The sequence below is a fragment of the Malaya genurostris genome, chromosome 2 (assembly GCF_030247185.1).
Source record: "Malaya genurostris strain Urasoe2022 chromosome 2, Malgen_1.1, whole genome shotgun sequence".
Classification (NCBI taxonomy): Eukaryota; Metazoa; Arthropoda; class Insecta; order Diptera; family Culicidae; genus Malaya; species Malaya genurostris.
The window spans coordinates 256,414,240-256,431,347 of NC_080571.1; the positions used below are offsets into that span (position 1 = coordinate 256,414,240).

Genomic DNA, 17,108 nt, shown 5'->3' on the forward strand with positions numbered 1-17,108 from the left:
ATTTTTCCAATATCTCAACCATAAAAAAAGTTCTTGCAATTCATTCTCGTCAGCCTTGCCCCCTTACAAGGCACAGATTTCAAAATAACCTGAGAAACGTGCCATATAAGGCAATAATTTTTTATTCCTGATTCAGATTCCCCATAAATGTTGATAGTGCGCGTCCATAATTTACTGAAGCTCATTTGTTGAGTCAAACAATCATTTTCTTGCATATGTTTTTTTAGACTATAAAAATGCTTCTGAATAAAGAACCCCGATACTCTTCTGTATGATTTTAAGCGTTATTTGTTTCAAAAATTTGTATAATAATTCATCTTATTTCGAATATACTGAAACATGACGTCGAAAAACAGCAGAGTAAAATACTAATAAATTAACAGTTCAATAAGAAATAAACAATAAGTTTAAAGAAAACATAGTACACCCAAACCTTCATTTACGAGCCATATATACACAGTTCGAAAACACCTTGTGATTTTACATCTTATAAGATGTACATAAATGGAGCGTCGTATTTCATGAAAAATTATATTCAATGTATAGATTTATACATATATGTATATGTGTATAGATTTATACATATGAATGATCACTTTTACTTCACCAATATTTATATGTAGGGGAAGGTGTTTGGTTGCGGACAGTGTTCGGTTACCGGAACCCCACCGTAACTTTTGACAGAAAGCAGATAGCGTCATTCCGACAAATGTCATGGGTGTGTAATAGCAGCACGTTCTTTTAGTGCTGAATCCCGAAGCAAACAGACGCTTTCAATTACGTGAAAATCAACACCAAATTTTTTTCTGACTTTTTTAAAGACTGTCCCAGAAAGTATGGACGTAACCAAAAATCGCTGCCATTTCGCAATGGTTCAGAATCTGTCCATTTACATGGCTGCGTCCTGTTGCTTACACTATTCTCTAACCACTTGTGTAGTTGTTTATTCGTTTTCATTAGTTTGTTTCGAAATGCGTGGACTTTCAGCAGAACAACGTCGAAAAATTGTGTACAAAAGGTGCACAGAACGCGGACTGTCACTGAGAAAGATAGCAAAAATGGAAGGAGTAAGTGAAAAAGCCGTGCGAAATGCAATCAGGAAGTTCGGTGAGGATAACACCTTTGAGGATAAACCGAAAACGGGTCGAAAAATAGGTCCTGCTAACCCTCAGTTGGATAAACGTATACTGAAGGCGTTCGAACAAAAGAAGTAGGTTACAAGCCAAAAAAGTGGGCACTTCGAAGTCAAATGTTCTTCGTGCTGAAGAACGTTTGAATCTTCGAAACTATTAAAAGCAGAAACAACCAAAACGTAGTCCAAAACAAGAAGCATCGATCAGGCCGAGGGTTCGAAAGCTGTCCATTACGATTCTTGCTGGAAATTCGAACTGCATAATCGTGGACGACGAAACCTACGTGAAAGTCGAATACAAATCCTTGCCGGGACAACAATATTATACGGTGCGAGAAGGGGAAGTGTTAAACCATTCCGAGGCATCGATTGAAGTCGAAAAATTTGGTAAGAAAGCTATGGTCTGGAAAGCAATTTGAAGCTGCGGTAAGATTTCGAAATTACCAAAAATGTAACTTTCGTCCCAAAAGACATGAATCTACCAAATTGCCCACAACTTCGACCAATTGAGGAATTTTGGGCATTAACGAAGGCACATCTTAGGAAACATGTCTCGGCAGCCGAAACCATTCGAAAAAGATTGGAAAAAAGTGTCAAAACTTGTCGCCAAGAAGTACTATACTTTTGAAACTTCGATTCTTTTTGTTTTTGCTAGCTAAACTTTTTGTACTAACTGGCATCTTTGGTGATATGCAACACGTGGACAAATTGACAGCTTCAAAACATCCGTCATTTGAATAATAACTTTGATTCTCTGGTTCTGTTAGCCATGGCGACTACAAACAAATCGTCAAAGCCGAGGAAAATGTACTTTGATGCACTTATAAATACCATTAATTAGTGGATAAAAAGTCAATAAATTCGGCTGCAGTAACATATTCAATGCCGGGAAACCGGTGGAAAACCGGCCAAATCAACACCAAAGGCGCCACCATCCAAATCATTGGCCAAGAGAGCCAAGGCGAAGTCACCATCAGGCAATGTAGAAATTTTTTCTTTGAACAATTGCAGTCTCTACATATATTTTCTCATTTTTAGCGAAATTTCTTGGGGTGCCGGTTTCGAAATGGACAAAAATAATATACTTCACTAAATTTATAATGAAGTTCTCCCAATCAAATAAATCAACTTAGTTGCTTAACCGTTGTGCACTCGAAAAAAAAAACACCTTTAACCACCCGAATGGGTACCCGGGTACCCATTTTTTTAAATCGCTGTAAGTTGAGCATTTTTCAACCGATTGAAGTAATTTTAGCACTGTTGGATTCAGGAACTTAAGCTCTTTGGGATTGGTACCCATAAAGATGGACATGGTGCTCCTGGTTCCCAGGAACCCGGATATCCTAAATGAGTTCCGACATCGAGGCATTTATACACGGATTTCACGTATTTTTGTAATCTTATCTAAGAATTGCTATATGAAATCAAGTGCTATGCTGAGTTGTTATGTTTATATATTTCAGGGGGCATCCGTTATGTACGTAACATAAAATTTTGAATTTTTCGACCACTCCTTTCCCCCTTTGTCGAGCATTTCTCAATCTTTTCACCATGTATTGTCACGTATTTTTGAAACCTCTCCCCCCTAAACGCGTGACGTACTTTATGTATGTTCCCTTATATACTTCACTTTCTTATCTTCAGTTTGAAAATTATTATGTACTTCAGGCCTATTGCGAGGAGCACGCAATACCAAATTTTGTGTTATGTATGCAATGTAATTAAATGCAATCAAAATTAGTGAAAGCAGTAGTAAATTTCAGGTAATAAAAATATAAGGAGTGTAATGAAAATGTAACAAAAACAATAAATTTTGAAATTGAACATGTAATCAATTCGGTCTGCGTGCCCCTCGGCCTCAGGCGATGTAAATATGTATAAGTGAAATGTCCTGCAACAGTTGGCAGCGTTGTGTATTCTACATATGTTTCATTTTGGTACGGCCTTTCTCAAATAGCTGGTTTGGAAAAGTTTCAAATTAGTAAATGACATTTATGGTGGAAAACACAAGTGTCGGAACATTCTACGGAAATCCGGATTAACGGGAACCAGAAGAACCTACTACAGCAATATACACGGCCATCGAAAAGTGGATAAATTTCTGAATTTACCCGTACTGAAAAAATTCAAATCGGATGGAATTTGCCTTAGTTACAAGCATTTTTATTTGTGGGTACCCGGGTACCCATTCGGGTGTTTACGTAATAAAAAAAATTTGAGCCCCCCCATTCGACCCCCCTTACTGTAAAATGAAAAGTCAAAGCATGAGAAGTTATGGTCCAACTAGTTCTTGGAATTGACCGAATTGCAGAATCTTAGTTTAAACCTAACTCAGAAATTTCTTATTTTGAAATTCGAAAAGGTACCCGGGTACCCATTCGAGTGCATAAGGGTTAATCAGTTGTTAGCTAGCTTTCCATTGATGTATATATATCCGCATAATGTGCACTTGGTCAGAAGTGATAAGCTTAAAATAAAAGGGTGTCGGTAACCGAACACTCTCCCCTATTAATAAATACAAATATTTGCACACATGCGTGCGTGTATTATTACATATATACATATATAAGTTACGTAAATGGAGGTTTGGGTGCTTTCAGATTGTTATAATATCCTAGATCATAGTTTTAAATCTTGCATAAAAGTACAGAATCATGGTTTTGAGCGATGGAAGTAACTACTCCTCATTAGCATTGATTTTATAAACAAAACACTTTAAACGCGTTTTTCTCGAAAGCAGGTTTTGAAAGTCCGTGTCCATCGTCATTCAAAAACTATTGCACCAATTTCGTTCAAATTTTGCACATACTTTCTACATATAAAAAACCAGACCCCTATGTTTTCCTTTTCGTTGTTTGTTACTTTGGGGAGGTTTTACAGCTACAAAGTGGCGAAATTTTTCGTGAAAATCGTAGTTTTCATTTTGAACAACCACCAAAAATGCAATAAAATTAAAAAAAATCAAACAGAAACGTTGGGGTCTAGAAAAACTTCTACTCTAACTATGCCGCTTTGATTTGTTGACTTCTGATTAGTCTGCGCTGAGATACAGTGGACACCGCAAACCGTGATTTTTAAGAAGCGTCCTCAAAAATACCTCTTCACCGACTTATTTCTCAATATTGTTCCATGAAAAAGTTACAAAATGTTGTTCGAATTATGCTTTGTATTATGCAAAACATTTGAATTTATTTTGTTGAACGATAACTCTGAAAAAAAAATCGCAAAAATAATTACCATAATCCTTTAGACCCTCATAAACCCCCCCCCCCCTCCCTTTAAGTCACGAAAAGAAACCGAAAGTTTTGGTATGAATCACGATTCTTAAGGGTTTCTTAAAATTCCAATTGGATTCATAATTAGATATCTGATATCTAAATGACTCGATCTTATCATTTCAGAAGCAGTTCCACTTCGCTATCATGGAAAATTTTTCGCCTGTTAAGTTATTCCTTGATTGATAATTTTGTTAAGATTAATCGGATTCCATGTTAAATATCAGCAAATATTGTTTCTTATGATACTTTAGTTACAAGCCTTTCTAAACATGCCTTCAGGCAAGCTAGATTGAAATTACAGCGATACAGTTAGACACCGTATAAAACAAATATAAAACCACAGACTAACAGACATGACACTATGAGTAAATTCTTATAAAAAAAAATTTTCATGGTCCACTAGTTCCACCGCTATTGAACTGCGCGAACTATTCACTATCGGTACACCCCTTGTGTTATGCAAAAGTTTTTTTTTACTAGTTGGTTGCCCCTCGTTTGTCAACACCGACCAGCTGCTTGCAGGGATGCCAAGGCTTTGTATAACATTTGAAAATCAATCGTCGTAATAAATTATGGAATTACGTTTATCATATATTTGACTTTTTTAGCGATGTACGATGGCAACCATATATTTTTCTCAACGTTGTTCAGAATAAATGATTTCTCTGGTACGTGAAACCAATTATTGGTTTGTGGTATATACAATATTATTTGTGTTCCGAAAACGATAGTGTTGTCCTTATGAATAACACTAAGGATTATCTAAATTGCATTTCATGGCATTTTTTGTAAAAATAAAGAGAACAACACACACTGACTTCATAATTTATGAGGCAGCCAAAACTCAGTGGAAAAGATTCTTAATCCGACGTATCAATTTTTACCTTGCGGAGAGCATCATTTCGCTCATATATTTTTTTTTACAAGAGATTTATTAATTTATGTCGATAGGTGGGCCAATTCTTATAGTACATTTCTTTTAACATAACGATGGAGAAATGTTTGCAAAATATCTGTAACTGCTAGTCCAACATGGACAAGCTGGCTATATGCTGCACAATTGTTTTAGATGTACTCAAAGTTGTGCTACAATAATTTTTTCGGTAGTGAAGTTGCACAACCGATGTTAATATGTTGAAAAATCTTTCTAAACATATCTAAAATAAATAATAAATCTAAAACAATTGTAGAACATATTGGAATTACAATAAGTTACATGTGTTACTGGGGGCTAGTTCTTTTGGTACGTAATGCTCAGTTGTAGATACACTCAAACCTCCATTTACGTATCTTATATATGTATGTATGTATGCTTACACACTCACTCGTTTGCGTATATGTGTAAATATTTATACATATAAATGATCGCTTTTACTTCACAAATATTTATATGAATTAAAAAATTCAAATATTTGCGCACATGCGTACGTATATTAATACATATATACATATATGTTACGTAACCCAAGTAGCACACGTTATTACACTTCAATGACAGTAACTTATATGACACAAATTCATGGAACAAGTTGAAGACTTTGCAACGTGCATTATAACTGCTATGTAACCTGAAAAGCGTAAGAGGCGGAGCTTGTGCGACTTACGAAGGGTTGCCAAACAACTTCTCAGTAAAGAATATTTGATTTGATTCAGCGCGCACATCAGTTACAATGAAACAGAAAATATAAGTTTGTGTCAAGTTGCAATTTGTTGATGTTTTTCCCATTCAACATTTACGACCAAAAATTGGCATCCGATAATGAGAGCTAAAATATAGAACTCAATATTCTTTAAACTAACTATATCTACTCAAAACCTAAGTGCTATTCGATATTTATGATGAAGTTGATCATTATACTTATTAAAAACGTGCGCGCCTTCGATATTTTGGGTTTCAGAACATCGACATACAAAATAATATTCATATTTTTATTCCCGTCATATGGAATTTACAGATAAAATGTCTAAATGTGTTCAGTTAGAACTTTTTTGTGATTAATATTAGTTTTTCATATACCAAAGTTAGAACAGTTGGCATCGGAATAATTAAAAATTGACTGTTTTCAAATTTAATGAATTTTTCATTCCCTGGTCATAATGGTAGCCATTGGCATAAGTTTTTCCATGCATACACTGCCGTGACAAAGTGTAGAAATATTCTCCCTGGTAGTGCGAATGTACTTCCCCAAAAGGAAACATGTACCGTTAAAAAATTTGTGTATAAGCGCAGATTTAACTTTTGCCAATTTTTTCAACTGAAGGAATTTTCTATTTTTTTTACTTATTGATTCGGTATTATTGACCGGCATAGTGTACGGAAGCTTTCAACCGACACTGTAATTGTATTTCTTTGTTGCATTACAACGAATACGGTAACCGATATGAAATCATTACTTAACTTTGTCCTATAGTGTGTCACTTTTTCATTGTCGCATTTTGTTACGGTGACCAGTTGGTGACTAAAAACGGTCAATGCGAGCACGCTGTAAGAGTTAGATTTCTGAAAAGTTACGTTGGAACTTATTGTAAATTAGTATGATGAGATGCCGATTCGTAACATTATTTTGACTTCATTGTCACCATCATAATACGAATTGTTTCGTCGTGTTTGTCATGCGACCATTATGCAGCATCTGCTTTGTTTTTATTTTTTATGAACAAGTTACATGTGCTACTTGGGAAATGGAGGTTTGGGTGTACTTCTGAAATATTTTCCGACCATTAAAAATCAACGAAATTGACTTTGAGAAAATCTGATATCAAAAACCAAACAAATAAATAAACGTTTCTGTTGTAGAAAAATCAACAAAATTTTTAGTAAGCGAGTGAGTGACCACAGTAAGTGTTGTGGTCATTTTTCCTTTCCGACCCTTTTGACCGCTTTTATCCAAAGTAGTTCATACATTTGTACTTCCGAATTACGAAGAACAATATTGAAACGTGATCCATTTTTACGCTACCCGTTGACGATCTACTCTTGGCTCAAAACCTTTTGTGGTGAAATCGGCAAAAACTGAAAGCTGTCAATGTTACGATCACCGACCAATCGTCAGAGTAAATCTCCGTAAAATTCTGTTTCGCCGAGATTCAACAACAAATTCAAAGAGTACAGAAATCATTTGATGTCGTTGACCCTGCGTGAAGCCATCACTCATGCCAAAACAGAATGATCGGATAATATTCCAAATAGTAAAAGTAAAAATACTTGCTCGCAGGAATCAATCACTGGCAAACGATCAAAATGGCGCACGCACTTTTGCGGCGGAGGCCGACAAAGTGCCAAAAAAAAAAAAAAATAAGGGGGCGACACATTCAATTATGACAACTAGTGACAGCTACAGGTCTTAATTTCGCCTTCGCTGTCAATCAATTCGTCAATTTTGCGCGCAAAACAGACATCGTCGGTGCAGATGACGACGCCGATTGCTGCTCTGACCGGCGAGACATGACCGTTAAAGTTCATTTAGCAGTGCGAAGTGGGAGCAACTTACATGTGTTGGTTGATGTGGCCAGGGATTCTACGCTGCAGACACGTTTCGAATAACTGGACGACGAGTATGATTCATTGATGCTGATTTTGTCTAGCGGGTACATGTAGCTGAAATGAAAAAAAAGAAAGAAACCAAAGATCAGTTGGTGAGGCAGGAAATCGTCCGAGGATGTTGGAGCTGCAATAAACATTGGACTTTGAATGAGTGCATCTTGTAGTTGTCACAGGAACATGGTACAACGGTGAAGAGACGAGAGCGAGGACATCCCATAGGCACGATCGAGACATAAATTATATTCCAGGGTACTGTGCTTTTAAATGGAATATGAGTGCAGCGGAGAATTAATTATTGGTTTTTAACCAACTACTAGTGGCAAAAAACGAGTTAATGGTAATTAGATGTGAATGTAAGCTTGTTGCTGTTATGGTTGGACATTTTTATAAATTTCGCGTGTAATGTCATTCATTTGTAGAAAAATAATTACCCTGACAGGCGAGCCATCGTTCTGCAGTTTTGTGGCCGGCTGCGGAGTATCGCAGTCATAGACTAAATAGTGTCATAATGTAATTTTTGATAAATGGCCACGGGATATTTTAAACACGCTTCGTGATGCGAATCACACACCATTAGGTATGTGCGCCCTACTTTGTCGACAGGAATTAGTATACGGTAGCCGTGCATCGTTATGCAGTCCTCAATTTATTTCAAAATGTAAGAGAAACAGCACTAAGCTGCGAATTTGTAGCATTACTGCGCTTATGTAGGATTATATAGGATCAAGCACTTGAAAAACAAATTGAATCATATGTAAAAAGTTCGCAGTTCGTCTGACGGAACGATATTAAACGGTCCCATCTAAAGTGAGACGAATCCCCTAGTGATGCCAGGTGTTATAAGCTATCTAGATAGTTTTTAAATGTTTGTTCCTATAATTGTTGGGAGGTGAGCTTCGATAGATTTAGACATGTGTAACAGAAATGGCATGACACTAAACGTTGAGATATGTAAAACAATAACTTTTTCTCGGGCTCAGTCACCAATTTCATTTAAATACTTAATTATAACAATTCTACTGAAAAAGCTTAAAGTGTCTGTTAAAAACGCCGGTAAAAGGCGCACCGAGGATTAGATACATAAACAATCTGCAGTTATAATGTTTTTTATCTGCGGGCCTCTCGCGAAACGAAATCCTGGGTACGGTTTTGGAAAGACGGCATATGATAGATGTCTCTATTGAACTGCAGAGTGATTTACAAATAGTGACGCCATCTGTTTGTCAGACCGGGGCCTTATTGACCGACGTTTTATAAATAGAAATCATGATTCGATGTGAATACTATTGGAAATAACTAACCGGTATTCGTGGAGTGGGTTTGTTTGATCATCAATTATTGAAACCTACAAACTGAATCATTTTAGTGGTAGTGTTCGCAACAGTATTTTCAAAACCAGGATTCATGTTTGTATTGAAAATACCTATGTATCTACGAAATGAATGTGTGACATCACTTCTGAATGCTATATCGCCGAATCTTTGACGGACACACCACAAATTAATAATAGTTCTAATTTTGTATGCCCTCTGAAATTCTACAGCGCATCAGACATCGGCCACCGGATGAATAATTTTGTATCAATAACTGTATCGTTACATTCTGCAGCTGATATATTGTCTGCTAGTGACTCGAACAATAATTAACTGTTCTGTTGGACATATTGAAACAACAAATTATGTTAATGACCTCAGCTGCACCGTTGCGCAAAACGCATAATTGGATATAATGAAAATCATAACATATATACACGTGAGCTGAGAACCGAAGTTATTGTCGGTTGTCAACTTGAAAATATGCATAAAAAATTTGTATTGATGAATATCGATTTCATTTCGCAAGAACTGATTGTAACTTTTGGCAAGTTAGGCGAAATAGTGAGACTTTTTCCTCTACATTTTTACCAGCTATCATCTGAATAGAAAAAGATTCTTACAAAGTTCACGCTATAAACATCAATACCTAAAACTCCATTTACTATACGACCGGTCATCACATGGAAACGATGCTTTCGCCGACGATGACACCCTGTTGACAGCCAGTGTTCTGCTGTAAAATGAAAGCTCGAAGTGAAGCGTTCGATATAATTACGATGAATGATTGCCGCTTTATTACAGACGACTGCCCTTGTCCGTGGTAATTACATCTCCCATTGGGTAGGTATGTACAACCGGAGACCAGGAACTCCCTCCGCTGACAGTATGAACCGTGGCTAGGGTTGATGAATGTAGACACGATGCAGTGTGACCATAACGACCAACCATCTATCTACAGTATTCTTGATGGCTTTCGACGAACGGGTGGATGACCGAAAAATGGCACACTTCGCTCATCAAAGTAACCCCGAATTTGATTGGACAAACTTATTTACTGACATAACTCCATTTCGGCCATTGTGACCAGTGCTGTCAACTGTTTTTTCCAAAAAACTGTATTTGGCGGAAAAATCTATCTGTACAATATCTTTCTCGAAAAATCAAACATCGATTTAGTGCGGAAACTGATTTTGCGACCAAAATAAAAAAAAAGGTCGCTCGACCTGATTTACCACTATGGAATCCAACACAAAAACTGAAAATCGGTATTTATCTGTATGAAAATTGAAATATCGGTATTTTGAGAGATCATATCTGTTATTCCTGTATCGAGTCTAGTAATCGGTATAAATACCGAGAAATCGGTATAGTTGGCAGCGCTGATTGTGACACTTCTATGATTATGATTCTTTTGCAATGCATCGCTAAAAATATGACGATGGTGGCACCTAACTGCATTTGCATGCTGTTGGAAAAGGACAGCACCAACGCCAAAGTTCGATTTCTTTGTCCATGGTGGTCGATTCTTTTATAGTGCCCGAGGTAGCTGTTTTCGGTGGCGAACTAATGACCTGGTTTAGTTTCCAACGTTGTAAGTGTGTAAGTGTTACATGGTACAGAGAAGCAATATTCTACACACTTAGAAAAATCATCTCCATTGATGCACATAAAAGAAGCGTCATGATTCACTTACATTCATAATTGAAAGCATGTAAAGATAAGATATATCATTAGCTTCACAGTGAAGCTTACATCGATATTGACGCAAAATTTACTTTTACATGTTAGAAGATGTCAAGCGTAAATCTAATTTTTTCTAAGACTATACAAATTAACATCTTTATAGATGCACATAAAAGGAGTGTCGTGATTCACTTACATTCATAATTCAAAGTATGTGAAGATGAGTCATATTATTAACTTTACAGTTAACTTAGCTGAAACTTACATCGATATTAACGCAAAATTTACTTTTACATGTTAGAAGATGTAATATTGTGTCATCACCGAATAAATTAAGGTATGCTTGAATTTACGTCAAACGTAAATTTCATTTTTTTCTAAGAGTGTAGTTAGTCAATCATCAAGTGAAATTTGGAGTTGACAATTGCATACGTTTTATTTCACAACTTCTTAAATGAGCCTAATAAACTTGAAATGTAAATATAAATTGAAATATCATATCAGTTGCAATTTTATGGAATAGATCATGCATACATTGAATAATATTTCATTGTACTGTCCCATAATGAACAATTTTTTTGCACTTGCAAAAGTACAAAATAATCATTGATTTGTTCGAGAAGCAGTGAAAAACAGATAATAACTATACGACAGAGGATTGCTAAAGATTGGTTTCGACAAATATGAGACAAACATTTTTTGTACCTTTTAAAAAATTTTTCGCAATCTTTCAACTAAATCTATAGAGATAGCATAGGAGAATCATTGTGGAAACTGGATGCACCATTGTGGAAAATGTATGTCTTTCGCTTGATGTCTCCAGAAGTCTTGTTTTTCCTCCAAAACAAAGAATCGTACCGGTCCTCACATCTACAAGATCCAGAACAAGTACCGAGCCACAACCACAAACAAAACATGATGGCCAATACTAGCGACAGGAAGTTTGACATAATGAATATAGGGTGAAATGTATCAAAACATTAAAATATATGCATTCACTTTTCTCCGAGAACTGAACTGATTTTACCGAACTAAGATTGAAATGAAAGGTTTCCTAACATTCTATTCTATTTCATCCAGATCCAACTAACGGTTTCGTAATTACAGGGTGATGAGTAAAAAAAAACTTCATTTTTAAAAAAGTGTTTTAAAAGTGAAAATGTAAAGCAAAGCTATTTTTTTAAAACTAGTCAGTACATTCTTTCAATTTAACGATCTTTTCATTAGGTGACCACTTCGACTATACAGGACCTCACGGTTTCCGATTCCAGACGTACCGGAAGCAGTGGTCAAAAACTCAAAAAAAGAACAAACATCGATTTCTCAGAGCTCGCTGAATCGATTTGTACAAACTTAGACTCAAATGAATGGTCTTATGGTTGCATAGATTTCTATTAAGTTGTATTTGGATTCGGTTTCTCGGATGAAGAATGATGAGGATTTCTGGCCGATATTTGAAGTGATAATGCGAAAAACGAATAAAAACCTTTTAACCTGAGTTCTTGTTCACAGGTTAGTTAATTGCCTCACAAACTCACTTAAGTGTTAGGTGTACAACTTTGCTTCCGCCATTTTTTCCAAAATTAAAAGCTTTATTGCGAAAAAGTGCCTACAGATGTATTATTCAAAGTATTGTCCGTCGCTAACGACAACTTTCTCCCATCTTTCCGGCAATTTTTGGATCCCGGCTTGAAAAAAGGAGTTTTCTTTTGACGCTATCCATGAAGCAATCCATTTTTCCAACTCTTCGAAGAATTGAACTTGTTGATCTACCAGGCCGTGTGCCATCGAACGGTATAGGTGGAAGTCAGAAGGGGCGACATCTGGGGAATACGGCGGGTGGGGCAAGACTTCCCATTTCAGCGTTTCCAGGTACCTTTTGATCACTTTTGCGACGCGAGGCCGAGCATTGTCGTGTTGGAGGATGACTTTGTCATGCTCTTGATATTGTGGCCGCTTTTCTTTTGCCGCGCGACTAAGGCCCATCAGTTGCGTTCGGTAGCGATCTCCTGTGATGGTTTCACCCGGTTTTAAGAGCTCGTAGTAAATCACACCGAGCTGATCCCACCAAATACAAATCATAACCTTGGCGCCGTGAATATTCGGTTTTACCTTCGACGAAGTTCAATGCCCGGGCTTTCCCCATGATTTTCTGCGTTCAGGATTATCGTATTGAACCCACTTTTCATCACCGGTTACGATTCGAAGGAAAAATTCAGGAAAAATTGTAACAGAAAAGTAAAACTTCCCGCAAATGGCGAGAATTAGGCACATAAACAGACATTTTCGAGCGTGAATAATACGTAAACAAGAACAACTGTCACTGGAACGGCGATGACAATTCGTTAGGCACTGTACACACTCACTTTAAAGGCATTATCATCTATGTATTTTGACCAGCCGGTACAGTCACCTATCGGAAAATGGCGGAAGCAAAGTTGTACACCTGATTATACCGATTCCATGATAATGCGAAAAACAAAGAAAAATCTTCTAAACTGAGCTCTTATTTATAGGGCTTGTTAGCTGATTGTCTCACAAACTCACTTAAGTAATACCGATTCCTAGATTCCAGCTCAGAAGTAGCGATCTAATACTCCGAAAAAGAAACTCACATTGATTTCTTGAAGCTGACTGAAAAAAAATTCACAAATTCAGATTAAAATAAAAAATAAATATAAAATTTCGTTTGAATTTGGTCCGGATCAGATTTACGGTTCTGGAAATAGAAGATTTCTATCCGCGAACTTTGTAAATTTTTGCTTGGAAAGCTTAGAAGCTGAGGTGAATGTGGGTACTGTCACTTTGGCTGGTTTCAATTTTATTTTGAACTTCTAATCATTCAGATATAGATTGACGCCGCTCAACCGACTCTTCATTCCGCTATATTAACCTTATGAAGAATAGTCCACTTGGCTACCCAAGTAACCACGTCGCATTATAACTTTACATTATTTCAGCTTTAAAAATAAGCGTAAAGAAATTGATCAAATGCAGCGGAATTACACATGTTTTAACAATGCTATTATAAAGCTGAAAAGGGCGATTATTAGACTCTTATAGAATCTGGCAGGTGAAGCAGGTATTGCACATTATTAAAGTAGCTGTAATATAAATATCTACTATATCGATGCTAACAATAAATGTCACAAAGCAATAAGAGTGCTTAAATAATGAGTTACGAATGAAATTCAAATATTGAAGAAGATAACACAAATAAAAGAAGATTACAATTAATGCTGCTTATGGCGTGTTTTATTTTATATTTATTTGGATTTGACCCCATAAACCGTGGCTCTCTGGTTTCGTAGTTAGCACCTTTCACCTGGAACCGTGACATGTTTGGTGCGCAGATAAGAATCTTACTTTATCACTAATAGCATTGTAGTCTTTTCATAATTTTACATAACATTTATATATGTTACCAATGCACAATGCTGCATAATGTTAACCGTGTTGTTTTCGAATGTTTCGTTGTAAGTAAAAGGTAAATTTTTCTCGGTAATCCATTTTACTTCTGTACTACCGACACATATTGGTAAGTAAACGTCAACTTAGGTTGCTTTCAGAGTGAAAGCGTCACGCGATGCGTCTAGGCGCGCGTGCGAGCTAGTTGCATTTGAACAAAGTAAACCTGTCAGAGTGAATGCGATGCTATAACAGTACATTGCATTGAATCGCTTAGCTTCGCATCGCGTTCCGCGTTCACTCTGACATCAACTTTAGACTAGCTTTAAATCGTAGAACTACTCCACTTTTTATCAATACCAATTCAAAATATAACATTGGTTGTGTTTAAAGTTTTAATGCTACATTTATGATGTATCACCGATGACTGGTACAAGTTGTGTTGTTTGGGATCGGCATTACTTTTATACTATTGATTTAGTTCGGTAGTAAGTATAAATCATTTTAGAGCACACGTAGAATATTTTAATGGAAGAAAATATGTTGTGACTTTTGTTTAATCTTGGTGCTTCATTCCGTTTTCAGATATTCAGAAGTACTTTACAGCTAATGATTTTCATATGTTTACGGATTATTTCATCTGGATCCAACTTCCGGTTCCGGAATTAGAGGATGAAGAGTGTTAAACATTTCAAGCAAGAGCACACAGATCAATGATGCAAAACACGGGAAAAATGAGGTTGCTGGGAGCCCAAATCAGTTTCAATCGATAGGCCTCGTCAGCATTGCTGTCAAGAAATGTTTATTAGTGCTGATATTTCAGTAGGATAAGAATGTTCAGTAGCTCGGCGGTTCTAAACTCGTCAAAAGATGAAAAAAACCGAACGAAGTTAAGCGTGTACTTTTTTCAGCAAATTTGAAAGTCAGTAAAATAATTTTGCGGACAATGGCCTCCGGCTATAGCCGTTTCCGCCTCTCAGTTCCGGGAACACCGGAAATAGTGGTCACAAATTCTAAAATGGAACGAACTCACTTCTGAAATTACAAGGTGATGAGTGTCCGAACAAAGCACAACACCGTCTCTACGAATGAAGCACGCTGTGTGTGGTGTTCGATTTTATCCACGCGGTAAAGAAAACGAAAACAACACCGAAGCTCAATTTTGAAAACACAAACGAGCCAATCAGCACCGAGCACACGTGAGCCCAAGTTTTCAATCATTTCGAAGAATCCAGATTCACAACACGGGCCCGAATGTCTGTTACCGGTGTGTGATTTTTGTTTAATACAGTACTAAGGTAGAGACAAATGATAGCTACCTTACGAAATGTGCGCTCTACAGAAAGAAAGAATTTCAATAGATTCAAGACTATTTGAAAAGATATTTGATATATTTGAAGATATTGTGTAGTGATATCAATGAAAACTGTAAATAATATTTGCATACATATTGTGACCAAAATTGATTAAAAATCCGATCACAAAGTAGATTTTAAGCAACTGTTTCAAAAATAATACCCTATTTAGCTTGAATTTCATCTACAAAAGTAACGGAAGTGCAGAACTTCACTTGGTTCTTTTATTCTCGAATACTCGGTTTAATCGAAATAGAGTAAACCAAACTGGAACTGGAATATAAACAAAGACTTTGTTTCTATAATCAATATTCAGAATGAAATAATCTTTCCATTGAATTTATTGTTAGTGGGCAAGGATGGCTTTTATCGTATCAAAGAATCCTCTCTAGCAACTCTTCACACAATTCAATCAGTGCCATCAAAGAGAGACAAATATCATCTCAGCAACGAAAACTCGGTTTGGCTCATTTAACATAGAATGGACACCAGTGTGAGAGCGAATTTCTCTCGATGACCCGTCTGAGCATTAGGGTTAGCACGCTGCTGTGGAGATTCTCTCTAAAGCAACAAACGGTTATTTAGGGGTTAGCCAAATTTTGTGCTAGGGAACATAACCGTTTTTATTACTTTTACGTTTCGTCTTTGACTCATCAGTGCAGAGCAGTTCAAATTGAATTGCTTAGTGCTAAACGCGGCAGTTCAATTTGAACCGCTAGGCAGACGTAAAGTTTCTGCTATTTACAGAACACTTTTTGTTTTGCAACGGAGTGCAATGTCTTTTCTGACGTGCCGAACGAAAACGTGTTTTCGACTATTTCTGGCCGATGCAGGTTTGGTCATTTAGAGGTTAACCAAATTTTGTTCTAGGGCACATAACCGTTTTTATTACTTTTACGTTTCGTCTTTGACTCTGCACTGATGAGTCCACCGATCATTGCAAACCAGTATCTATTTTGGTAAGGACCGTGAAATACTCAGAGTAGGAGATGGAGAGAAGAAATGCAGAAATATTCTCTCACAGCTCATGCATTGAGACAAAGTAAGTTCTTGTAGCATCATCTACCTGAATGAGGATGTATACAATGTAGAGAAATATCGAACCGCTCTCTGACAAATTATCGGCAATCACCAACACTGTTAGTGGATATTGAAAATGGAACAAATTCTTTAAAACTAGCGGGTGAATTTTTCTAGCATGCAGGTCTTACTAGCATATAACCAAACAAACTAACCGTGACTGAACCGGTCGAACTTTAACTCAAATAATTGTCTTGTTATTCTATTGAATGAGATTGAATTTTATCCGGATCCGACCTCCAGGATAACGAAAGATGAAAATGTCTAACTTTCATATAATGTACGTCACAAAAAAGTACGAAATTTTCGAAC

At 36.6% G+C, this 17,108-nt stretch overlaps 1 protein-coding gene across 2 annotated transcripts in view; it reads right to left on the reverse strand.

The window, feature by feature from the left end:
• LOC131429611 (netrin receptor unc-5-like) overlaps positions 1-17,108 on the reverse strand; it is a 532,527-nt gene that overhangs the window by 4,620 nt on the left and 510,799 nt on the right. For both annotated transcript variants that reach the window (XM_058593842.1, XM_058593841.1), the window contains one exon: positions 7,902-8,008. In XM_058593842.1, the coding sequence (XP_058449825.1) occupies positions 7,902-8,008 (107 nt within the window). The remainder of the gene's footprint in view (positions 1-7,901; positions 8,009-17,108) is intronic.